Source organism: Sinohyriopsis cumingii, chromosome 4 (genome assembly GCF_028554795.1).
Source record: "Sinohyriopsis cumingii isolate HCF-2022 chromosome 4, ASM2855479v2, whole genome shotgun sequence".
Classification (NCBI taxonomy): domain Eukaryota; kingdom Metazoa; phylum Mollusca; class Bivalvia; order Unionida; family Unionidae; genus Sinohyriopsis; species Sinohyriopsis cumingii.
Genome location: NC_142964.1, coordinates 125,835,560 through 125,863,023, shown reverse-complemented (window position 1 = coordinate 125,863,023; position 27,464 = coordinate 125,835,560). Strand labels below are relative to the sequence as shown.

Here is a 27,464-nt window from a genome sequence, read left to right as displayed (position 1 = left end):
AAGGGAGCAGTCATTTTAGTTAGTAGTGTGCTTAAATCATGTAAAATTTCCAAAAGTACAATATCCAAAGAAATATCATCCACATTACATTAATGTAGCATAGAGGTATACCAACATTCTCTCCATTGTGGTGGGTCGGTGGTTCTTTCCGGGGGTTTTCCGGGTTCTTCCTCCACCATTAATACTGGCCGCCATGTATAGCCTATTGTGTGTTGAAAAATGGCGTTAAACCCTACAACAACAACAACAACAACAACAATCCATTGTGCATGTTTTAAATGCGAACTATTTCACCTTACATACGTCACTCTCTCAAATGTCCAGAGCGCCCCCTTAGAGAATACATATTATTTTACATATCAAACATTTGTGTCGGCGAATAGATGATGTAAGGCAGGTAAGCCAATGTAAACAATAAACTTCTCCAGTTGCGGCCCTTTACATCTAAACGTCAGTGGTAAATATCATGGGAGGATCATAAACTGGTTTATCGCCCACCCACTGACCCATTTCAGAAGACTATAAGTTGTAATTTTATATTCTTCTGTGAAACTTTGTATGCTATTTGTTTATATTTACTCCTTTCACCATCTGTCCATCATGGTTGATGAGGAGACTAAACCTTTGAGCTGCCGGTAATCCCAGTAGCTAGTGGTGTTTATACATAGAGCAGTATCCGCAGCCTTTTAAATATGTTGCGTCAGGTCTGCTCACTTGTAGAGTGCTGCGTGCAAAGTCACATTCGTCCCTTTAATTTAATTATCAGTTGTAGCACTTACATACCAAAACTACAACTTGTATCGCGTGCCTTTCCAAACAGTATGGGGTGCCACCATATGGAAATCTTGCCATAGGTTGCGACGCCAGGCATAGTTGATATATCCTGTACAGTAATTTATTTTTTTTAATTATTTCTTTTTAGATAAAAGGAAATATTTTAGAATGAAGGGAAACAATGTATTGTCAGGAGTGGCGAATATTTCCACTTCATTCGTGAAATGCTTCTTGATATTGATAAACACATTGATTTTCTTTTCATTATATAGTGTTTTAAAAGCAAAAGCTTCGATTTGCAAGGATTTATTTCTCCATTTGATCAATGCGATTAACGGCTGCATTTCCACATCGATAAAACGTGTCTCGCCTTTATAGATCGCTGACAAACCTACATCAATAAAAAGAAGTTTCTAAATTATACAATAATTTTAGAGCAGAGACTTTTTGCAAATTAGATTTTACATACATAATGCTTTAAAATGTATATTTTGTAAATTAATTGCTATTTTCATACGAATTTGAAGACACGTTTATCTTCGTTAACACATTTCTTACGCGAATTGATACAGTGTATATTGTTGGACGGGGGCATTGTAAAAACGTGACAGAACTGTCCAACATACTTCACAGGGTAACATCATTAAACAAGGGATTTTAATGATTGTGAGTTTACTTGTAACAACTTTGGTTTCTATTTTTCGATGGTTCTGCTTTCAAACGTAAATGTTTGCATCTTGGCAAGTTTGGAGTCCATTTCGGTAACATACGCTGTACCCAAATTTTGATTGTCACTAGTTTCGGATTGCAATCAACACTGACAAATGTCTTTAATGAAAATGTGTACCGTTTGTCGTTGAGTGTATCAGGTATACGATACTGTATGGGTAACATGTAATATCAACATGTCCTGTATGTCAAGTCACTGAGAATTTGCTTGATTCATATGGAAAACTAATTATAAAAAAGTTAACACTTGAAGCCTACTTTATTTTGTTTGGGATTCACTCTCATGCATTTCATGATCGCGTCTACTCATTGATTACATAAATGTAAGCAGACGGTTAATAGTTTTGACACATTTTAAGATCTGTTTATGCTGATGGGGAGAGAGAAAGATAAGAAAAAAAGAAACAATAATAGCTTCGATATGAAAATATACGTCTGAATCGGCAGATATAATTCCAATTAGAAAAAGAAAGTAGTTACAAAACTGATAGCACCACAGTTGCGACGAAAGTGTTATCATCACTTGTTTTTTTTTTATTTTTTCTAATGATATATTCAATATTCCATTATGAAATATTTAATAAATGAACGCACATTCCCAGTTTTTAGCACGTTTAAAAAAAACGTCATAAGACCTGCATTAACAAAGTTATTGGAAACATGTAGATTTTAAATCATTTGACGACACTTGTCTACGTTGATAACTGACTTGACTTTACAATCAAAACAGTTAGCATCCAGGATCGGTTTGATTTAATTCTTTTTTTCTTACCTTTTTTGTTAATAAGTGATTTCTCGCGGGTCAGGGTACACTGATAGTGATGGATATAAACCCAGTGGATCACCTGATCCAAGTAGACTATTATAGATTGTGGAACCCAACTGGCAAGTGCCTGAATGCAACCTTACCGGGTGTGCGTTAGGAGTGAAGGAGTGGTGTGGAAAAATGGGTCTACTCGTCACAAGAGGGGCTCACGCTACCTTTGGGAACCATTTCGACGGCTTGACATAGCCATCAGTGTCTTAAAAGTACCATTAAAACCAACAAAAGCAAACAAATAACCTCTCGTATTTCATGTATGTGCAAACATAAACATTGCGTATAAAACGTGGTATTTTAGAAAATCCGTCAGTGTTACGATCGGGCCAACATTAAATTTTGAAGTCATACGTTCCTAGTATTTCTTGCCATTTTCCCATTTGACCTTCCTGATTCCTAAACATTCAAAGTGAATTGCTTAACAGCTTTAACTAGGGTTAAAAAGTTAAATGATTGTAACTCAGTACCGTCTTTCCGTTTGTGTGTAAAACTACCAATCTCTCTTGCCATTTCTGTATTTGCGAAAGCACACCACCAAACAATACTTCACAAACATCATTATCCAATTCAAAAGGGCCAGTAATGAATGGGTAAGTTAGAATAATGGATGAAGTTTAAACCTTTTGAGCACAGGGATGCCTAACTACACTCATCTGTCCACAGAAACTAACTGTTCTTCTACGTAAGTTGAGCCAGCACTAAACCTTCTGTAGCAGGAACCTTTATGAAAATAATGAACAAGCCGGTATTATGTTGGAACAGAAAACAACAAGTCCAACTCATTTGAATTCTGGCTTAAGTGTCGTGTCTTGTGTAATATCTTGCAAGCGCAAACACTCTTTTGACAGAGAGAACAACGAGTGAAAATCATATAAATGTCGGAGATGTGAACATATTTCTATGTTTGAATGCAAGTAATAAAAGCAATTAAGGCAATAAAAGTTCTGAAGAATAAATAGACTTAATATTATTATTATTCATGTGATTAAAGCCCATCAAAAGGGGCAACACTGCGCTCACACATTTTATTATTACAAATAAGAAGACATAATAAGTTTAATTTAAAGTTCCAACTTAAAGGGAAGAAACTTAACCACATTTCAACATTCAAGGTACTTGGATCTCTCCCCCTTGATAAACCTATGCTTGTAGTATTAAAGGGTAAATCGATGGTACGCATCTTCAATATCAGTAGAGTATGGAACTAGAACAATCTTTCAGTAAGATCGGATGACACAGCAGCTAGCAAAATCTATAAATTTATGGTCTGGAATGTTCGACGGCCGGTAACACAAGGGCACCCTCACCGCAGATTTGTATGCCATTGGAAACGAAAAGACCAATCTGCGCCATAGTAGCTAAATAAGCGAATCGGCCATCTTGCGATTTACTATCAAATTTTCGATAATATCCCTACGTCAATCACGTCTTAGGTCAAGTCTGTATGTTAATAGCAACAAAATAGTTACAATCATGTGGCCCCATTACTTTGTTAATTTTCATGACTTAATGAAGTCAATCTAGTAATCTCTTGGAAGTAATTTTAAACTAAGCACAATTATTTCAAACAAAAGTGTGTTAACATGTGCTTTTTGCAAAGCGTAAAATTGCCGATGCTTATTGGAGCCCTTTCATTGTCAAATCTTCATTTTCGGAGGTGCGTAGTTTTGCACGTTGTAAAGCTCTTCAATTTCGAAGTAAGTAAATCTTGTTTGTTGTTCTCAATCCCATAATGCCTCAACAGAAGTGATCGGTTTTCAAAAGAAACCGGAACTTGTGAAGTTTGACCAGACGACCAGAAACTGACACGAATCAAATGCAGATAGATTTCGCGCATGGTATATATGTATATACGTAAAAAGGATAGAATCTATCCAAACCAATTTGCTTAAAATAATATATTTTTTTAAATAAAAAAAATTGAGGCAAACGTAAATAGCCGTGCCACTCTGCACCATCGCCGCTAAGTGACCGATTCTGCTTTCTGGCATTTAACTATTACATTTGGATTATTGTTTCTATGGCCCAACTAGGATGGCGGTGGTGGTGGTGGTGGTGGGAGGGGATTTGGTAATGATAGCTAAGGATAATTTATGTCTTGGTTGTAATTTGAACTAAGTAAAAAAAAATTATATAAACTGGTTAACGTGTTTTTGAAAAACTTAATATCGGCCATTGTGAAATCTTTAATTTCGTTTCACGTAATGTTTGCTTGTTGTCAAGATCTTCAATTTCAGGGGGTAAGTCCTGCAATCCGATAATACCTAAACGGAAGTGATCGGTTTTGAGAAACACTGGAACTTGTGAAATTTTGAATAAAATTAAGTACTTAAGGAATTAAATGTCAAATAGCCGACTGAATTAGCGAGAAACAGCAACAGTGTGTTACTTACTGTGTGAAAGGTTCAACAAATCATAAATAACCCAGGTTCGATCGCTTGGTAAACGGTTCAGTAAAAACCATGCCAAAGAACTATATCAATATCAGACAAAACACAACTACAGACTTTAACCCACGCAGACTAGGAAGATGTAGTCTCAGGTCACAGTGGGAGTCCAAAAATTCCGTCAAGCGACTTGAGATCTGGTCCCATAATTAAGTTATACGGACAGTGTGTGTGACTGGGTGGGGTGGATTTGTGTGAAAAAATAATTTTGTATCATTTGTACCAAATGTTGGTTTCAGTGTGCCAGGCATCTGCATTGTGGGACCTGGGGAATGTGGGCTTCAGTGTAGGTCAACATCCATGTCCCTCAAAAATGTGTTTAAAATAAGAAGAAAAAAATGTCTCAAATTTTTTACTGAAAGCATGCAGTCCTGTTACCTTCTCCAGTCGCAGAGAAGAGATAGATCTTCCGTGCAGAGAACTAAGACATGTTCCCTTGCTCTAACCTATTGAATTCATCCAGAGAAATAAGAAGTGTTCTCTTGCTCTCATCTCTAGAATTATTCAGCGGAATAGAAGTGATAGTGCCCGCTAATAGAATTTTAAAAATCGTTTTCTACACGATAACCGTCGTGTATTCTCATGTCAATATCAAAAAAATGTTCAGAACTGTTCTCATTTCACTATCTGGCGCTTAATTTATTTTTCAGAAATGACTGATATATTATGCTAACGGTTTGCAAAAGTTGTTATTTGTCAATAGATGCCAGAAGTTGACGTACAGCGAACGATTCACATGAATTTAACTGGTGCGCGCACCGCCCCGGAAAAGGATTAGGCAAGCCAACGTTCTGAACTGGTACCTTTTATACGAAAACTTTAAATTTCATCCAAAAAATTAAAAAGCATACATTTATAATTTTTATTTTACATTTTTGTTGTTTTTGTAATTTTTACTTTTACCTGCATAACAAAAGGTCTGTTTTATAAATATTAAGAGCATACAACTGCATAGGATCTATAAATAGATGCTTACGTATGTGTTGACAATTACTAATGATAGTCTTAATAATAAGACTTGTCCACGACATTGGGTTAATTTCTCATTGGCTGGTGGGGTTCGGAAGGTTCTAGAAGAATTATTTTCCATTGGTTGGGCTAGGTTACATGAATAGGCATTTTCGAAATAAACTGAGTAGTGTGACTTGTCACATGTGGAAAGGTTGTGTAATATAGTCGTAATAGAACTTGTATATAAAGAAAGAACTGAGCAATCGGATTCATTCCTATTTTGGAGTCATTCTCACTAGATATTATTCGACAGGAAAAACATTTGTTTGGACTGTTCAGTGGAATTAGAAGGTGCTCACTGTTTGGACTAGAATATTATTCTGGAACTATTGTGAATTATTCAGAGGAGTACTGGAGAACACCATTTTAACAAGGTCACTATTCTTTGCTGATCAGTACATATATCTCATGTAATACAGGGCTCATACATGTTTCTTCTGGTGTCAACGTTCGCTGAATCCCAAGGGAGTTCTTGGCACTTGATCCCAAGGGGCTCATGTTTCTATACACCCAGGGCCCGCCGATATATGCGAGCAGTACACTTGTACAGGGCGCTGTTAGCAGAGAGGCGACAAATCGTAGAAAAAGGGGACCCAAAATTCAGACAATGGAGCTAAAATGAAAGAAAACCTTTGTTTTTTCTTCATTTGAATTGGTCATAACTTACATCGGTTTCTTGCGGCTTTCTTATCGGCAAATATTTTAATTGGGGAGAGAGGGTGGTGTCAAATAGCTGGTTCGAACAGGGCGCCGTGTTGCCTTGCGCTCTACCTGTTAACATACTTGAGGGATTCTGCGAAATGTACTACCAGAACAACATGCAAACATGCAAACAGCGCAATCCATATACATGCTGGCTATTTATGAAATTTATGGATTAAACTCAAGCTTTGCAGGCCACAATAAAACCGGTCCTCTCAGTCTGTTTTAGTTTCTGCTGAGGCAAGCTTTGTTTAGGAATCTGCTGTTAAGTGACAGGAAATAACACAGTACATGACGAGCTATATACATACATCATGCATTCAAACTTAATCATGGCGTGTGACCTGGTTTATGTTATCAGTTAGTACATACGTACCAGATGGCTTATTTCTTTGGAAAAGTATCCTCAGCGTCCATATATGTTTTGTATGCGGCCACGTTATTAGTTCATGTGTAATAAATCCAATGTAAATTCATGGATATGGCGACAATCTTACACCTCAGACATTGACGGCTCGCACGCATTTTTAATGAAATATGCTTTAAGTTTATGTTTAAGCGTATCCAAAAGTTATATTCATTTTTCTTCTGTACCATCAAACCAGTCAAACGTATCTAGGTGCGGGATAAATAATCTACTGAGAGAGAGAGAGAGAGATTAACCTAATAATATAACTGCATATGCCAATAATTGTTATTTTTCGACATTAACATTTTTTTTCGCAAATTTTTGCTTGCTTGTTCACTCCAAACACTGATCTCTATGCATCACCGAGTAGACCTGCAACAAAAAAATTATTTAAATTTAGAATATATTATTCACAGACACCTTCTCTTAACATGTAATATATATCGTAGATACTCTTCTATTAATGTGTAATATGTATCGTATATACTCTTCTATTAACATGTAATATATATCGTAGATACTCTTCTATTAACGTGTAATATGTATCGTATATACTCTTCTATTAACATGTAATATATATCGTAGATACTCTTCTATTAATGTGTAATATGTATCGTATATACTCTTCTATTAACATGTAATATATATCGTAGATACTCTTCTATTAATGTGTAATATGTATCGTATATACTCTTCTATTAACATGTAATATATATCGTAGATACTCTTCTATTAACGTGTAATATGTATCGTAGATACTCTTCTATTAACGTGTAATATGTATCGTAGATACTCTTCTATTAACGTGTAATATGTATCGTAGATACTCTTCTATTAACGTGTAATATGTATCGTATATAGTCTACTTCTAACATGTAACATGTACCGTAGATTCCATTGTCTTAACATGTTATATGTACCTTCTCTCTACGTGTAATACGTACCTTAGATTCCATTCTCTTAACGTGAAACATGTACCTTAGATACACTTCTCTTAACGTGTGCTATGTACCGTAGATTCCATTCTCTTAACGTGAAACATGTACCTTAGATACACTTCTCTTAATATGTGATATGTATATGATATATATATATATATATATATATATATATATATATATATATATATATATATATATATATATATATATATATATATATATATATATATATATATATATAGATATCTTAGATACCCTTGTAACGTGTAATATGTACCGGGGATTTCTTTCCTATAACATGTAATATGTACCGGTGAAGCATTCATTAAGTCGACTTCCACCGGCATCTCAAACATGTCTCATTCTCATTTAACTTTTTCTGTCAGAATAATCAGCGAAAAATATTGGACCTATTGTGGCAAAACTGAGTTGGAAAGGCACGCCTAATTCCTGTAGATAAGTTTAATGCTATAACTTCCATGTCTATTTCTTTCATTGGCGAGTTGTTTTATTCAATGTTTCGTAGGTATTAGGTATAGTACCTATAGATCAATTATTTTCCAAGAAAAGTATCATAATTACAAATTATAAAACACACACATACATACATATATATATATATATATATATATATATATATATATATATATATATATATATATATATATATATATATATATATATATATATATATATATATATATATATATATATATATATATATATATAAAATCCGTTATTTATGTATATTTACACCTATTTGATCGTTTGATCCTTAATATCGGCATTATATAAAAAAATAACTGAATCACCAAAAATATTGGCATGATTGCATGGAATCAATAGAAAAGGAAATTAATGTCTATAATCATATATACATATGCAACGGCTTGTGTCCATTGTCATAGACGAGAGCTATATAATGCTATTTAAGCAATATAAAAAGTGATTTCTAGATATACCACTGGAAGCGAAAACCAAATAATATAAAGATCAAAACGCACCATTAAATGCCTTTATTCCAGCTAGAGTTTGATATATTTTAATTTAACGTCATAATTTATATTATTAATTTGGTAAAAGTCAGTAACTGATTAGCACAGTAAGAGACACATATTTGTGGCAATATGCAAGACTCAGATTCTTCGAAATCACGATGGCTTACCTGCAATGCATGCTGTCACAAAACAGGCCATACAACCTGACAATAATGCCCTGAAAGAGATGTTCAGAATGTCCTGTTTCCGGTTTGGTGCTATGGCTGTCATGGCGCCAATCATGATGCCAAGAGCAACGACATTCGAGAAGCCACAGAGAGCGTATGTGGCAATCATTTCTGATCGAATCTGAAAGAGTAAATTTTGAATCATTCTAAAATAAGAAAGTCGAGTTGATAAAACAAGTTTGTAAGAAATAATGATGATATATGCAAAGCCTAAGAGAATCAAGTGCATATTTAGTAATCTATTAAAAGATTGGGATATTGCCTCTACCAACTGGGCACTTTACCATTCAGAGGAGGACTACAAATACAGCAACAAGTTATTTTAATCCCTGTCATTGCATACGTATAGTCCTTTTCGGAAACCTCATTATCTTTCTTTCCGAATTCTTTACTGTATGGAGATTTCGCCAGAAGCATTTCCGGTAGGTATTGGCGCTGGTCGACATTCATCATTTGTAATACAGAATGAAGTGGGTTTATAGGTTACTGCATTTCTATCGGGAAATATGAACGAGTTTTCTGGATGGAATACTGCACGACCTTGAGAGTTTATATTTTCCCATACAAATGCAGTAAACTTTTTATTATATGCTCATATTTTTATTCTACCTAAGGCTTAATTATACAAACAAAATACACTACAAGAAACAACGTAAATGAATGTATGCCGTATTCCAAACTAAATACACAAGCGCATATTCATCATTACACAACAACAACATTATTACTGCGCACATTACTCCGCCCAGATAAATTTGACCTTAGTCGCGCGCTCGACATAAGTTTCTAAAGAAAGTAGCTTGTCTAGTTAAAATTTAAATTTGGAGTCATAATGTGAATGAATGTGCATTGCAACAGCTTTTCCATTTGATCTGGAATGAATAGATTTTGGTAATTCTTTCGATTCTATGAAATTTCGTGATCATGGACTGGATTTGTATGTGACGATTCCACATGAAATACATGGGATTGAAGAAGCTAGGGAAAAGCGTGTTGACATCTGCAAATGTGTTTCTGTTTCTGTCATTGAATGTTTGAAATCATAATGTGGGAAAAATATTTCTTTCAATTGCAATTATCAAAAATATTCTATGGAATTTAATGCTTATTTAATTTTGAGTGCAGTAAGGAGGATGTAATTGCACTTATCGAAACTACAGTACAATTTCGAAATGCGTAATGAAGATTGAGAACCTATGACATAGCTCATTTGCAGAACTGAGAAAGTACATTTTGAGGAAATTCAGGATGTAAAACTGTAAGCATATTTTTTTGCCATTCTTATCACCAGCTAAAGAAGACAGTATATGACTTCTCACTTATATGTTACTTGTAAGGACCTCTTCTTGCGTCTGTTGTATACTGTATCTAGCCTAAATCCAAAACATTGTATCAACGCGGAATGTGCCAAAGCAGATGGTATGTGGCAGTCCACGAAATATCTGTTTTAGTTCATTCAGAAACAAATTTAAACAACCACAACATAAAGGGCCTTTTATGCGAGTGTACATGATTTGTTTACAAATCAAAAGTGATGGCGTCTGCGTCCATTGTTTGTTTACAATAGAAAGTAGTTCCTTTATGTACGTGAATGCTATATGTGTATTGGTACGCGGGTTCAGTATCGGGTAATACTGCACGATTCTGACAATGTAAAGTTAACGGGGGAGGGGGGAAGGGATGAGCATATAATTAGAAATTATATTTCTCGCCATCGACAAACTTTCCAATTAAACGCCCAAAATAACTGATCGCTAAATTAATTAACGAATACTTGTTAGGCACAATGGACGCAATCATATATGAAGTGTATGCGTATAAACTGTGCATATACTTGTAACAAATTAAAGCTAAACCGAATGTTGAAAGTAGCATTTTATTTAATTAAGTCGATTATGAGTCATCATTCATGATTATATTCTATATTATGCATAACGCTTAGAATATGCATGTGATGATGAAATCCAAGTTAACCTTCCTTAATTTTTTTTTACTTCCAAATAAGATAAATGATTTCCACTGCTTACATTGTTTCCTTTGCGCTAAAGCTTTATATTATCATAAATTCGGCAATGAACATTATATCATGTGATCATTTCCATTTCCATACGACTCTTGCTTACTATCTAAAATGCGCATGTTTCATACAATTATTAGTTTAAATTTTGACAATTAAGTTTATTTTCAGTTGTGCAGTTCAAAGAAATATGTATGCATCTGATAATTAAAAACTTATTTCGATTCTTTTAATGAAAAAATTATAAAGAAACAAAAATGGCTTCTGTATCATGGTTCCTAAATTGTGGTGGTCTTTGCCAAGAATCAATCAAATATCCCTTGTGTGTTAAATATGTATGTTATATCGTGTCTCTGATATGACTGGCCATTGTATATATTTTAATTTGTATTTAACTTTTTTAATTTTAACTTTTTTTATTTACCTTTCGTACAAAAAAGAGACAAAATGGTGAAAGGTATAATAGCTGTTTAAAATTATGTGTTGTGATGGTTCTCCAGTTTCCGTCCAGGAATTTTTTTCTAAATAGTGATGAGACAGGAGGTTTTGCAGAGAGAGAGAGAGAGAGAGAGAGCACTCAGCACTGCGTCGTGGTTGACAAAGACGGATTCATTAGTGACGATAGCAGTTATCTTTTTGTGCAGCGGCTTAATTACGTACCGAATGTAGTAAATACCTAATGCGAGAGGGAGATAATGTTGCCGAAAGCGTCGATAGCTGCAAACTCAGTGATGGACTGTCTGCACTTAACGCGTTAGCAGTTCACAAAGGAGTTCAATTCAACTGATACAAAGGGGGCGACAGTGTGACAGTTTATTCCTCAAGTTGCTGCTCTGTCAAGTGGTGAACACAGATCTGTATTCAAACACTATATCGTGGAATATGGTGAATTTTCTCTTTAAAGTGCGTAGTATATATTTTATTCGCACCTATATACGACAGAGACAGTGTATTTGACCAAATAAAATCATGAACTATACGCAGTCTACGTTTACACTTCTAGAGGTTTTTGCATAGCATACATCTAATAGAGGAATCCAAATTTTATTTATGTCAATATTCCCCGCCTCTTATTGTTTAGGTCCATCTTCATATTATCTGTATCATTATCTGATATTGCTTTGTGTTGTTCATTACGCTTACGATTTAAAATAGCTGTATAGTTCGTTAATTTAAATGTAATCTCAGATATTTAAATAAATCGTTAATATGTGTGTACTGCATGTGTCTATTGATAACATGCAGAAACATATGCACAATATAGCAGTTACAAGTGTCGTTCATACAATTAAAACCAACGAATTTGATATTATAATTAGATCAAATTATCAGGAAACATCCAAAATATGAACGTAGAGACTTCTGTCATTAGTTTCTGAAATAAATATTCCCGGAGTAGAAAATATAGATTTGACATAAACTGTCATGATATTCCTCCTTCTTTATAATAACATTCTGGTAAATGCCCGGATGGAGTAAATGACACAACAGTCTGACCTTGCACTGGATGTACAGCAGGGATTTTGGTAGTTCATCAACAACACCCTCACACCCACAAAACAGGGTCCTTTTTTGATGGTACAGTAGCCCTTTCATCTACATGAAGCCATGCAAAATTTAAAATAAAGAACTGAACACGTGCAAAAATATGGTGGCGTCAGAAGACCAATAGGCAGAGAAACATACATTCTGAGTAAAATAAACACTGTCTTTAAACTTGTTATGTAGAGATGCCAATCACACAGGTGTTTAATTAAGCTATTTTTTTTAACAGCATACACAACACCTTTTTCAGGTATGATGGTCGACAAAAAAGGAGTAAAATAGGAGAAAAATCTTTTCAACGTTCGGAATGATGAGATGGTTGCTGGTACACATGAGATGGCACATACGACCTTAGCACTTTCATAGATTAGAGCGTTTGGTATGTAACAGACCACTGTTAAAATCTTTTAGTATCTTTAATCTACCCCTGAACATGCAAATAGATTGGTTTTGTCTAAGTGAGATTATCGGTGCCCCTAGACGATGTTCAAGTTTAATCACGGGACGAAAAAATTGCTGATTTCTGAGGTCTTGTGTTTGTGCTAATTTTGGTGAATAAAAAAAAGAAATCTTGGATAGTTTTAATGACACCACAAAAGCAAAAAGGAGATGATGAAATTTGAACTTCATACAGATAAACACAAAGGGCATTACAGCTGTGGGATTTTATTTTGCGTTTTATGTAAAAGAAACGATTACAATAAATTATTATAACCTTCATTCATTGTCAACATTTATTAAAGCATGTAATAAAATATATATTTTGAAAATCTTACGGTGATTAATCTACTGTATTAACATCGATGGATTAATAAGTTATGCTTGCTCATAGACACAATTCATGGAAAATGTGACAATTTATACACTTGAAATTTTGTTTAGAAGTGGCGGGATTTAAAAGTATTAATATTTCTTTCCAAAATCAAGGTGCATAGTTACTTCTTAATTATACATATTAACAAGGTCAGTTCTGTTGCTTGTTATGATAAGTTCTTCAACATACACAGATTGCCGGGAAGCGTATTTTGGCAGTCCGGTTTCAATCCGCGCTCCTTAAAGGTGAATCTTTTTTAGATTTTAGGTTTTTGATAAGGTGCAAACTTTCCACACACTAATATTATATTCTAAAGCAGTACAATACTTTGGAATAAACAAAAAATATCGTTTTCTACATAAAAAGGGACAATAATTACAGATATAATAAAGTACAGGGTGGGGGAGGCTAAGAAGGCTCTCGTGACGTCATGCAATGTCAATAAGTTGCGCTCCTTTTAGGTTTTGTATATTTCATATTACGGTGTAAATCTGGTATCATTCAATCTGACTCCCGTGTGATTCGGTTCGATCTCCACAATTTGAGGGTCTGATAAAATGCTGCATTGATCGCTGTTATCAACAAGGTTGTTGGATAAAATTTTTTAGAAGCGGAGCTATTCAGACACTTTCTCAGACATTATCTATACATACTTGCAGTACAACCAGTCAACGAATATGTCCATTGTTTGCACCAATATGATGCCATATCGTTAGGTATAATGTTTCTCAACTTATCAATCAACTGGCTATTCCAAATGTTGAGAAAACTTCATTCGTTACCAGAAACATCGTTTGATGGAGCTCTTGTAGAGCTACGTGAGTGGTCTGGTGCAAGATCACTAGAAGTATATCATGAGAGAAACCCAAAAAAGAAATCAAGTGACCAATATCACAATTATTACTTCCGGGTCAGTTCGAATGTAGTCCCAGTGTGTTTTCACGGTATTTTTATTTTTCTCTCTCTCCTTTTTTGTTGGTGGTGATTACTGGCGTATGTTTAAGCAATCTTTGCATTAATTTCAAGATAATATGTTATTCTTTAGAATATTATCATCATGGTGTGACTATATGTGTGTATTTATAGTGACAGTGCATAGTAAGTAATCTATGTCGGTTAACCTATGACAAGAACTTCTCCGTGAGTAAATCTTCAAAGATACATTAGATTAACATATTATTTATTACGATTTTGACAAACTGGAAAGTTAAGTACTGATAAACACATGCAGAAACAATATAGGGGAAATAACTGACACAAGTCTCGATACATGTTACCACAAATATTCGCTTTGCGAGCCCCATCCCCTCTCTCTCTGCAAATCGATTTAAAATAAAATATGCTCAAAAGTTTTTTTAACTTACCTGCGGATGTTTTTAAAAGGCAATAGCCACAAATAAGTGAACCTTCATTTTTCTGTCACAGGTAATAGGTTCTTATTGGACAAAAATATAAAACGACAATTTCTTGAAAAGAAAATGGGATGCTACAGATAATATTGTATTTTTGTGCCAAATTAGGTCTTGGTGGGCAATTTAATTTTCATAATTAAAACTGTATTTCCATTGTTCATAGGAAAACTTGATCTCCATTCCAGCAATTGATTGATACAACTAATAATAATGTCATTTAGCAACGGTGAGAGTTCAGGAAGCATAGATATATATAATAAGCAGACCCATATGTTTACTTGGATTGATTTCAACTTACCGACATTACTCCTCCTTTTAGGGTTTGGTTGAGAGATTCCAGTATTATATTCCCACTGTTATCCTTGTGCCACGTACCGTTGTAATTGCCGAAAGCCTCGCGGTTCCTTTTAACGATTCCAAGATCCTCATAGGCAATGAATTCGTTGACGAAAGTCTTGATACCGACCATCCTGGCCACAACAGAACAATCTTCTGGTTCAACGCCCATTAGGTATACCATTGGCCAAAAGATGTAGGAGCAAATCAACTGCGAACAATTTAAGTAGTTGTGTAGTTGTGGACTCTGAAAACTATTCTGTTTTACAGGAAAACTGGCATCGAAAATTTATAATTCAGCATGTAACTTTAATTCTCAAAATATTGCGTTTTATCGAATGTTCTTCCATGAAGTAAGAAAGACATCCCATACTGTGATAGAAATACATTTTTAGTAAAAATAAATCGCATATGTCATCTGAAATTAGTGTGAGTAAAATGATGGGTCAATATGTTCTTATGCAAGCATAAATTGGTAGCCTGCTGTAAGTACAAAGAGCAATTACAAAATAGTAGTCTACTGTAAGTACAAAGGGCAATTGCAATATGGTAGCCTACTGTAAGTACAAAGGGCAATTGCAGAATGGTAGCCTGCTGTACGTACAAAAGGCAATTACAAAATGGTAGCCTGCTGTAAGTACAAAGGTCAATTACAAAATGATAGCCTGCTGTAAGTTCAAAGGGCAATTACAAAATGATAGCCTGCTGTAAGTACAAAGGGCAATTACAAAATGGTAGCCTGTTGTAAGTACAAAGGGCAATTACAAAATGGTAGCCTGCTGTAAGTACAAAGGGCAATTACATAATGGTAGCGTGCTGGAAGTATAAAGGGCAATTACAAAATGGTAGCCTGCTTAAGTACAAAAGGCAATTACAAAATGGTAGCGTGCTGGAAGTATAAAGAGCAATAAATCACGAGAGCACAACGATTTCTTGACATAGGCATCTTGATATCGTGAGTAATAACACGTCAAGTTTCAAATGCTATCAACAAAATAAAGCGAAATATCACAACTTCAAAACAACTTACGTCCAAAAAATTCTTTCCTAAACTGCATTCTTCTCCAATGGCAATAACGTTAAAAACGGCGTGATCATTGTGATTTGTCCATGTGCACATTTCAAATGGTGACCATACCACATACAACGTTTTATGTCAGTTCATCAAAACCTGCGGGAACAGTTGTGCTAACAAGATTTTTTTGCTTTTGTGAAGACCAGGAAGACCACGTAATATATGTGATTTTTATTTATTTACCTAGTTGAATAATATGTTATGCAACTGGAGATCAAAAAGAAATAAAATACAGTTGTTCAAACCTAATGGAAAATACGCACCTAGTACATATATTCACATCAGTGACGAGCATTGAGTTAGCGCAATAACTGTTGATGATGATGATGATAATAATAATAATAATAATAATAATAATAATGAGGACTTTGTATAGCGCCTAATCTTTAGAAGCTCTAAGCGCTTTACAACATTAGACAACACCTATAAGATAAAAAAACATATAATAATATTATTACAAAAACAAACACTATGAAATTAGAAAACATTAAAAAATAAAAAACATGCTGAGAATATTTCAGGTAGGAAACATTATTAGGTCTTTAAGTTTGTTCTTGCAGTCGAAATAAGTGACTTTTGAGAGCCCTCTTGAATGGGCTCACTGTGTCTTTGTGTCTAAGTTCAGTGGGCAATTCATTCCACGTTGCTGGGCCTTGGTATGCAAAAGAACGCTGTCCATATGATTTTATTTTCATAGTGGGAATACTGAGTATACGATTGTCAGAAGAGGGGCTTGCTAGTGAGTACACATGGGTGAGATTGGATAGGTATGCTAGACTAGAGTCTGACAGTGAAACGTAGCAAAGAGAACAAATTTTGCGTTTGATTCTGGATTGAATGGATAGCCAGTGTAGGGTACAGAGCAGTGGGGAGGTGTGCTCTGATCGTGGTACTCTAAGCATGATCCGAGCAGCTGTGTTTTGAACTTTTTGAAGTTTCTGGAGTAGATATTGAGATGAACCAGACTGAATTGAGTTACAGTAGTCCAGTCTTGAAAGTACTAATGAACACAAAAGTGTTTTAGTGGCATCAACTGAATGATATTTGCGAATTGAGCTGATGCGTCTCAGTTCAAGATATGCATCCTTGCATATGTTCATGACATGTTGGTGCAATGTGAGAGTACTGTCCAGAGTAACACCTAGGTTTCGTACTGATTGTGCGAATTTAATGTTGGCGTTGCTGATATTTATTGTTTGATGTAAAGGATGTGAATGAGAAAGTCTTTGTGTTGTGATCAGAATGGCCTCAGTTTTATCATCATTCATCTGCAGCTTATTCCATGTCATCCATGATTTCACATCAGAAGTGCACCTCTCTACACCTTGGATAGTAGCATCAACTTCAGCTGGGTGGCTAGATTTGTATATTTAGGTGTCATCAGCGTACAATTGATGAGACACTGGATGATGATCTATGACACTTGAGAGCGGCTGAGTATACAGAATGAAGAGAACAGGTCCAAGAACACAACCCTGTGGAACACCACAACATAGATCAACTGGGCTGGAGTGTATTCCATTTGCAGATACAATTTGTGTCCTGTTGACCAAGTAGGACTTGAATCACAGTAAGGATGTATCATGAATGCCAAATACATGCTGGAGACGGTGAAGTAATTTATCATGGTCTATTGTGTCAAATGCTGCAGACAAATCAAAGAGGGTGATTACTGTAATATTTCCGCTGTCCAACGCAGAGAGAATGTCATTAACTACTTTTAGAAGAGTAGTTTCAGTACTGTGGCAAGGGCGATATGCAGATTGTACATTTCTAAAAGGACTGTTTGAATTTAGATGAGATACAAGCTGGGATAGAACAACCTTTTCTAAGATTTTTCATATGAATGGGAGATTAGAAACTGGGCGGTAGTTCTTTAAATCGTTATGGTCTAGTGTTGGTTTCTTCAGCAGAAGCTTTACAATGGCAGTTTTGAAAAATGATGGGAATTTTCCGGATGAGAGAGAGGTATTAATAACATAAGTTAGTGAAGGCAATACTGGATCTAAGCACTCAAGCAGCACTGATGTTGGAATTGGATCAAGTTCACATGACTTTGGTGCACTCTTCATCACGATTGTACGTACAAAATCCATAGAGACAGGTTCAAATGCTGCTAATGGTTGCCCCTGAAATTCTGTATCCCAACTGTACGGTGACGACGAGTCAATTGAAATTGTGGTGTCAAGCTTATCTCTAATGGTTTGTACTTTGTCACGGAAGAAATTTGCAAACATGTCCGGAAGGACGACTGGAGAGAAGGTAGTTGGAAGTGGTGTTGATTTGTTCCTTGACATTAGCTTGTTAGTAATCTCGAAGAGCTCTTTGCAGCTGAAACTTTGCATGATCTTAGTAGTGTAGTGGGCTGATTTCGCTGTATGGACTATATTTCTGACATTCTTCTTAGCTACTTCATAGATATGCTTATGAATAGTGAGTCTGGTGGAAAGCCAGAGCCTCTCAGCTTTACGGCGGTCTCTTTTAGCAGTGCGAGGCTGGTCCCTAACACTGCTATACCTAGGAGAACACTTTTGAATAGATACTCTGCACTTGGTAGCTGGGGCATGTTTGTCAAGCAATGAACGCAGACAGTTATCGAGTTGTTCTGCGGTAGGAGGTAAGCAAGTTGTTAGGTTAGCTTGGATGTCGTGCATTAGTTTGGTTTTATTTATCATACGGAGGTTTCTCTTAGTAGTAGATAATGGTGGAGGGTTAGGGACTGATACGTCCAGATGGCATATAATGCAGAGGTGATCTGATGCAAGGTCATGGGATACCAGGGAGGACCGTAGAATGTTATCATCAGGTCTCTGAAGAATCCAGTCTAAAATGTGACCATGTTTATGGGTAGGTTGGTTAACTGACTTTTTGAGGTTGAAAACATTAATGGAATCTATGAGTTTTGATGTGTTTGAGTTTTCGGGACAGTCAAAGTGAAAGTTGAAATCTCCAAGAATAATCAGGTTGCCACCTATCGAATTTCCATAGTCCAGGAGATTCGGAAACTGCTCCAAAAAGAGAGAGTCAGCCAGATTGTTTTTTCTACTAGGAGGATGGCGGTATAGGCAGAAAAAATGGACTGACCTTTGCTCCAGTGTGAGTGTGGTTTGGACTAGTTCAAACGATATGTGGTCGAAATTGAATGTTGTGGTGTAGTTAAGACGTTTTATCATGGAGTTCTTTGAGATGACAGCAATTCCACCTCCGCGAGAATTACGGGGGAACGACTTGATGGAGTAACCAGTAGGTGTTAGATCCGCACACTTGGGTTCATCGCCTGATGTTTTTAGCCACATTTCTGTCAGGAAAAATACGTCAACATTTTGGTTGTTGATAAAATTAGCTATTTCTGTGCGCTTTTCCGGTGGTCCTACTATTTGGGCATTGGATAATGCAATGCGTAGAGGTATTTCTTGGATAGTTGACACAAAGGTTGACGAATTAATAGGGATTTGAATTAGGTTATCTAAATTAACGGTCGAAATGTTTTTAAATTGTTGAGCCGAAATAAGGGAGGTAACTGGGATTCTTCTTCCTGTTCTACGCCGTCCAGCTTTGAAACAACGTTTCTTTTTTCGCTTCTGTTTACATTTAGGTAATGATGAATGTAGTCCCAGTTCGTTTAGTCTAGAGGATAATGTAAAGTGGAGAGTCAGGGAGTGATCATTTAAAGCAATTAATGAGGGTCCATCGTAGCTTAAACGGGTTGACTGGCGAGTATCACGTGATGGCGATTAATGATATTATTTAGGTTGTGACACTTATGACATTATCCCGCAAAATAATAGAACTTTATTAACTTGAGAGCTTATGAAAAAGAAAACATTCCTTACTCTGTGTAACAGAAAAGAGGATCGAATCAACGACGAAAGGTACATTCGTCATAACTGTATTCATTTTATTATTAGCTTTCCAGTTGAAGTTAGTGTATATAATTTTGTTAAATTACATACGCAAGGCTACAATGATATTTCCATAAATATTTTTTAATTCAGGCTTTTGATTTCGCTGATATTATTTATTATGCACATGCAAAATTGTCCTCATAAAAGATTTGTTACCTGAAAGGTAAGAGATGGGTAGTCTGGTGGAGTGAGACCCACCCTGTCCCCAAACCACTGTAAGGTGACATTGACGAATTCCAGTAGGGAGATGAAAGCTATGACACTCGAAAGGATGTGAGCAACAATGGATATTGCTCCTACAGCACCGATGGATGCTGCGTCAATGATTCCAGAACCAAGTCTGCGAACAATTTGCAAAGTAATCTAAATTTATTATACATTGATCAAGAAGAAGTAGTTAGGCATTATACCCGTTGAATCAGCGTATTGTTCAATGCGAAACCTGCTTTAAAAAATTGTATTGAGAAGTGTTGGAACTTTTTCTTCTAAATTTGTACAAGATATTTGACATATATCATACAATTACATAACCATGATGGCAAGGTGCACACTGCCGTTACCTCAGGTTTAATAAAATGCGTGTTATCAAAACAATTTCTTTTATTTTCTTGGGAAATAAAGAAATTTTGTGCACCATGTACCTATCAGCAAAATAAAAAAACTGTCAAATTCGAATCCATAAAGTCCAAACCAATAATATGTGTGTTAACGTGTGTGCCTTCATGTACGCATATACATATTGTTATGTATATTTAATATAATTGTTTGTATGTTAGGGGGGTTTTTTTTGTATTTCATTGCATCTTATTGTAATGTAACATTGTTTGCTGAACTTGACCTTGTTAATGAGTTCATTTCTTCTTGATCAGATTGACCTTTTTAATTTTTTTTATTTCATTTATGTTAAGAACTAAAATAGCTTCATTATACTATATGTGTATGAGCTCATTAACTGAATTAGTATTCAGATAAGCTAGAAGTGGTAAATATGTTGATCAGGGTCAGGGTTTTATAGAATTCCATGCAAATTTTAACGGATATTGTGTTGTAGGTAAACAAGGCTCAGTAAGATCTTTCTAGAAGGTTATTTTCCATTAGGTAATAGTTATTTTTAGAAAATGCTAACGTGACCTGAAGTCAATCAGAGAACTATATTATCTTGTGACTGTAAGGATTTTACCAGTCGTGCTTTAACATCAAAACTTTAAGTTGTATTATGTTGTGACCAGTTTGAGCTAAATTTTGTTTCTTCAAATTATTGAATTCAAGTGATTATTTTCTCTGGAAATACAAAAGTGCTCTGACAAAATTCTTGGATAAAGACATTCATTGGAATTTTATACTGAATTCAAATCTGGAATAATATTTATGTGATTCCCCACGAGACTGTTGACACATCAGTACTTTGCAGGCTATAACAGACACGTCATCGCCTTCAATTTTGGATCTCATCGGGACTTGAACTGAGTTTCATTCAGGAATTTTTATTACTAGGTTTTGCGTTTTTAATTCTTGGATAAAAGTTTGGATATAATTCGCAATAGCGTAAGTTATTTTGTTTTTCATTTTTCACTTTTTATTTGGAGTAAATTAGTTTGTTAAATTTTACAATGCTTGTTGTCTTCACTCTTTTGTTACTTATTTTAAGAGCATAGACTAGTAACAATATATATGCGAGCACTTGTGCATATGCGTTCATGTGCATGTGTGTGTGCGCACGTGCGTGTCTCAATGTGTGTGTGTGTGTGTGTGTGTGCGTGCGTGCGTGCGTGTGTATGAATACTTGGGAATCTTGCACTCCTCCTGTCTATTCTTGTTCTTCACCGTTTCAGGATAAAACAATTTGGACATCGCCAGAGCAGCAGGTGCTGACATCACAGAGGCTGACAGCAGGTGATTTGCAGGGGCCTGCACCAATAATAATAACAATAATAATAACAATATAAAAACGACCTTGATAAATATGGCAATGATGATGCTGACAACGACGTATTCTCTTATAGTAGTATTACACATTGACTATAAATACAGTGTCATATCTTTATTCATCAGCATTTCCTATAAGGGATACGGATCATGAAAAAAATTACAAAATGACTATTGCAGTCAGAGTTGGGGATAATATTTCAAAAATTAAAATATCATTAATCAGAGTGTGAAACTATGTGAAGGTAACACACAATAATAATTTTATTCTTTACATATCATAATTATTCGATGCTTACTATCATAATTATTCCATTATTACCATCATCATTATTCCATTTTTGCCATCATAATTATTCCATTATTACCATCATTTTTTTCATGTTTACCATCATAATTATTTATTTTTTACCATCATATTTATTCCATTTTTACTTCATAATTATTCCATTATTACCATCATAATTATTCCATTCATTTTTACCATCATAGTTATTTCATTATTACCATCAGAATTATTCCATTATTACCATCATATTTATTCCAATTTTACTATTATAATTATTCCATTTTTACCTATCTCAAAATATGGTATAGAGCCATTTTTTCCTTATTTCAACTGTTTTAAAGAGGTCATAACAATATTTCAAGAGTCAAAAACCTATGCAAAATGTGGGTAAGAACATAAAATTATCTTTGTCTATATTTAGATGATCGGGTAAACCGTACACAGTCAATTTAGAACGATTCGACAGACATGTAATTTATAGAAAGCAAAGTTTGATTTAAAGTAAACACATGTTGACTCATTACTGCAAATGAATGGCAAAGTATGACATAAATCTAAGATTGAAAGGCATAAACAAGTGTTTCAAAATTGTTGAAACTAAAAGCACCTGTTTTGCATCATGATGATAACACTCAAAAATAATTTACCAGCATAAAGCCTTCCTTTGATGTATAGCGTATTAAATGACGAACAAAGAACGATGTTTAAAAAAGCTTTATCATGATATAAAAAGTCCCGTTGCTTATATAAATATAAACTGGAAATAAATTAAATGAGACAAAAAGAAAACAAGATAGATTGATATGAAAGATTTGAATAGGATGACCCGATAAATAATATAATTATGTCAGAGGTATCTCTTTGAGCACGTGCTTTCTACAAGCTTCGCGGTTCAGTTTGCCTTTAAACATTGATACAAAAAATAGAGGAGACAGATGCAACACAAATTCAAAACAATACAATTTTGCATAAAAACATAACAAAAACCCAGTCACAAATAAGTATAATAATATTAAATTAGCTTATGGCACTAGATTATGCAGAGAAGAGTTGATACGTAAGACGTTTGAGGATAATAAGCCCAAATATATCAAGACTGGGGCAGACCTAGCAGATATCAAATAATAAATACTGAATGGAGGGAGACAGAAACATCTCGCACCTTAATTACCAATTGTCATGGTAATTTAGGTGTTAAAGAGACATATAATTCCAAACACGTATAACCTGTCAAATTTACAGACAAATAATGATTTAACAGAGCCATAAACAGAATGATCGAGGACAGCAAAGATATGAAAAATGTATGACTGATCTACTACCAATATTTTATTTAATTCAGTTCACAAGAATCGATGGTGAAGAATCAAAAACATATACAAAAGAATACGTGTGTCGCCAAGTGTTTAAAAAGCAGGTGTGGTACAAGATTGTATTTAGAAAACAAAACGACAAGATGAAGCATGTGAACATTGTTTTAGCTGATTTGAAACGAAGGAAACAGAAAAGCTGTGCAAAGCAAGATATATACATTCAAAACTGAAATAAACCGAGTTTTTGCATCAAGCAGTAGCACTGATAGAGTTGAAACTGTTATAGACGATAGGAAAGATGCATCCAGAACTGAACTGAACACAGAATAGCGTACAAAGAGTCTTGCATTTTTTGGCGTCAGAATAGATGAGTTTAAAACGAAATTCGAAGATATACTAAAGTACTTGCTGAAAAATAAATCTAATGATAGGATCTGTATTATTTTAAGATTTTCGCATTGTTCCAACATCGAAGTGTATGGATGACATGATAAAACCGTTAGTTTTGCAGTGAATAGGTTTCCTACTGCAGAGATATAAACAATCCTATATTATGCTTTTTAATACATATAACTGTTTGACTTGTTGAGAACTTTTGGTCTGAAACAACTACATCCCAGGCATGTTTAACAATTCGGCATTTAGCTATGCTCCATCATGTGTTGCTGAGTGCAAATAAGTCACAATACAGTCATTGAAGCAGTACGATGTTTAATTAAACAACTTTGCTTATGTGGAAATTGTGAAAGTTGTGAAAGTTTGCACATAGAACCATTAAATTTATTTGGACTTTATGTAGATTTTCACATTGGAATAGAGCTTTATGTAGATTTTCACATTGGAATAGAGGTAGGAAACCAAAGTGTAGCTTACTCATTAAACGTCTCAAAGCGCGACTTGTACACATGCAAAGCACCTACTCAATTCTAACATTGTGAAAGAATTGCGAACAAATGTTTCAGAAGATAACAGCATTTGACTATTTGATTGAAGCATAGGCAACAACATTCTTAACAATAAAGTTTTAAACCTAACCAACATACATGCTCATTGTAATACCGTTCAACTCATCAATCAAACGTCCAGAATCTATTTCATTCATGTGCGTGATAGAGTACTGAAACTGGAATTTGTTCATGTGTGTGTGATAATGTCATGAAACTGAATGTAATTCATGTGTGTGTGATAGTGTGATGAAACTGGATGTTATTCATGTGTGTGGTAGTGTGATGAAACTGGATGTTATTCACGTGTCTGTGTGATAATGTCATGAAACTGGATGTTATTCATGTGTGTGATAGTGTGTCATGAAACTGGATGTTATTCATGTATGTGACAGTGTCATGAAACTGGATGTTATTCATATATGTGAACAGTGCCATGAAACTGGTTATTATTCGTATATGTGATAGTTTCATAAAACTGGATTTTATTCATGTGTGTGATAATGTCACGAAACTGGGTGTTATTCATGTGTTTGTGATAGTGTCATGAAACTGGATGTTATTCATATCTGTGATAGTGCCATGAAACTGGATGTTATTTATATCTGTGATAGTTTCATGAAACTGGATGTTATTCATGTGTGTGATAATGTCATCAAACTGGATGTTATTCATGTGTGTGTGATAATGTCACGAAACTGGGTGTTATTCATGTGTGTGTGATAGTGACACGAAACTGGGTGTTATTCATTTGTGTGTGATAGTGACACGAAACTGGATGTTATTCATGTGTGTGTGATAATGTCACGAAACTGGGTGTTATTCATGTGTGTGTGATAGTGACACGAAACTGTGTGTTATTCATGTGTGTGTGATAATGTCACGAAACTGTGTGTGATAATGTCATGAAACTGGATGTCATTCATGTGTGTGTGATAATGTCACGAAACTGGATGTTATTCATGTGTGTGTGATAGTGACACGAAACTGGGTGTTATTCATGTGTGTGTGATAATGTCACGAAACTGGGTGTTATTCATGTATGTGTGATAGTGACACGAAACTGGGTGTTATTCATGTGTGTGTGATAATGTCACGAAACTGGGTGTTATTCATGTGTGTGTGATAGTGACATGAAACTGGGTGTTATTCATGTGTGTGTGATAGTGACATGAAATTGGATGTTATCCATCATATAATTTTCAAATTTTCTGTCTCAACGTGGACAAACACTAAAGCGCAATCAGTCAATTAAAGTTATTTCAATCATCATTTATGTTTTTCAACTTGTTTAGTAGAATTCGTAGTTCAACCGTGTAGATAATTCGAACTATATAAAGGCTAACGCTAAGTCATCATCAGTAATTGCCCTCCTTGCACATTATACATTATTCTGCCATACCAAATATATTTCTTCCATCAGTAATTGCCTCCTTGCAAATTATACATTATTCTGCCATGCCAAATATATTTCTTCCATCAGTAATTAATTGCCTCCTTTCAAATTATACATTATTCTGCCATGCCAAATATATTTCTTCCATCAATAATTGCCTCCTTGCAAATTATACATTATTCTGCCACGCCAAATATATTTCTTCCAAGTTCGATAAGGTCTTTCCCAAAATCGTGTGTTTGTTTTTGTGTCAAATTTGTAATCATAACTATAGCTGCTGTTGAACAAATACAGCACTGCATGTTCTTTTATTAACCGAATGAACATACATATATTTATGTTTTTTCCCCCTTCAAATTGCATAACAGCTTTAGTACATTAGGTTTTGGGCCCTTCTAAGTGACATATCAACTTATTTAGCTCAGATAAATCGTTTTTATTTCTCTGGAGACAATTTGGTAGTTTTAGAAGTGGTAACTCAAGTATAACAAAATATCCAAGGCTACATTTAAATTGTGACCAGAATTAGAGTCAGTTGGTATTTTAAAAAAACATTACATCGCATGTTGTCTTGCACTGGCTCCACTGTCCATCTAATTTGTTCGTCAGTCGCCCATATAAAACCTTCTGCTATATTTAGGTACAAAATAATGACCTTGACCTTTCGCACTCACCATCATGCCTTCTCTGTCTAATATTCTCATGATTCGCTTTTCTACGTGGCAATATGCTAATTTCACCTCTTTTTCCATTATCACATTATCAGCAGTTACAATTCAACACCTGATATCTTTAAACATAAATCATGTGTTAACACCGTAGCACAATAATAGAGAGCACTGTATAGTTGTAAGTTTGTATTCCTAAGTTATTCTTGGAATATGATACAGTAGTAGGGTATGTTTAATAGCATAATACTATAAAAATCTTTGTTATGTGTCTGACCTCCATATTTATATACCCAATGGTCATGGTCTCGAAATGTGTCTTCAGTTTCTTTACTCACAGATATGGCATGTTCAATCAAAATGTTTTTCGTCTTATCTACGCATGACACGGATTCTCTTCTCTACGCATGCCACAGTTTCTGCCTTCTTCTGTTTAATCCTCAGAACCAAATTATTAGTTTGTTTTTTTTTTAATGATCATCTTCCTCTAAGACGGTTGCGTACTGGCTAATTTGTCATTCGTATCAATTAACCTGTGTAGTTCTAGTATTACCCACTTTTTCTGCATAAGCAATTGTTCTCACATCTCTGTTCAAATGCCAACTAGTGACTAATCAACATTTACATTGCACTAATCAGTCTTAAATATTGATTTTGACTGTTCTCGTGTGTATATATATATATATATATATATATATATATATATATATATATATATATATATATATATATATATATATATATATATATATATATATCTGTGTGT

General features: G+C 34.8%; 1 protein-coding gene across 1 annotated transcript in view; it reads right to left on the bottom strand.

The window, feature by feature from the left end:
• Positions 1–7,244: 7,244 nt before the first annotated feature.
• LOC149802050 (solute carrier family 28 member 3-like) overlaps positions 7,245–27,464 on the bottom strand; it is a 29,512-nt gene continuing 9,292 nt past the window's right edge. Inside the window, exons 7-11 of the mRNA XM_089956883.1 lie at positions 21,946–22,070; positions 20,319–20,502; positions 15,145–15,393; positions 8,999–9,179; positions 7,245–7,264 (exon numbers count right to left, since the gene is read on the bottom strand). Of these exons, the coding sequence (XP_089813009.1) occupies positions 7,245–7,264; positions 8,999–9,179; positions 15,145–15,393; positions 20,319–20,502; positions 21,946–22,070 (759 nt within the window). The remainder of the gene's footprint in view (positions 7,265–8,998; positions 9,180–15,144; positions 15,394–20,318; positions 20,503–21,945; positions 22,071–27,464) is intronic.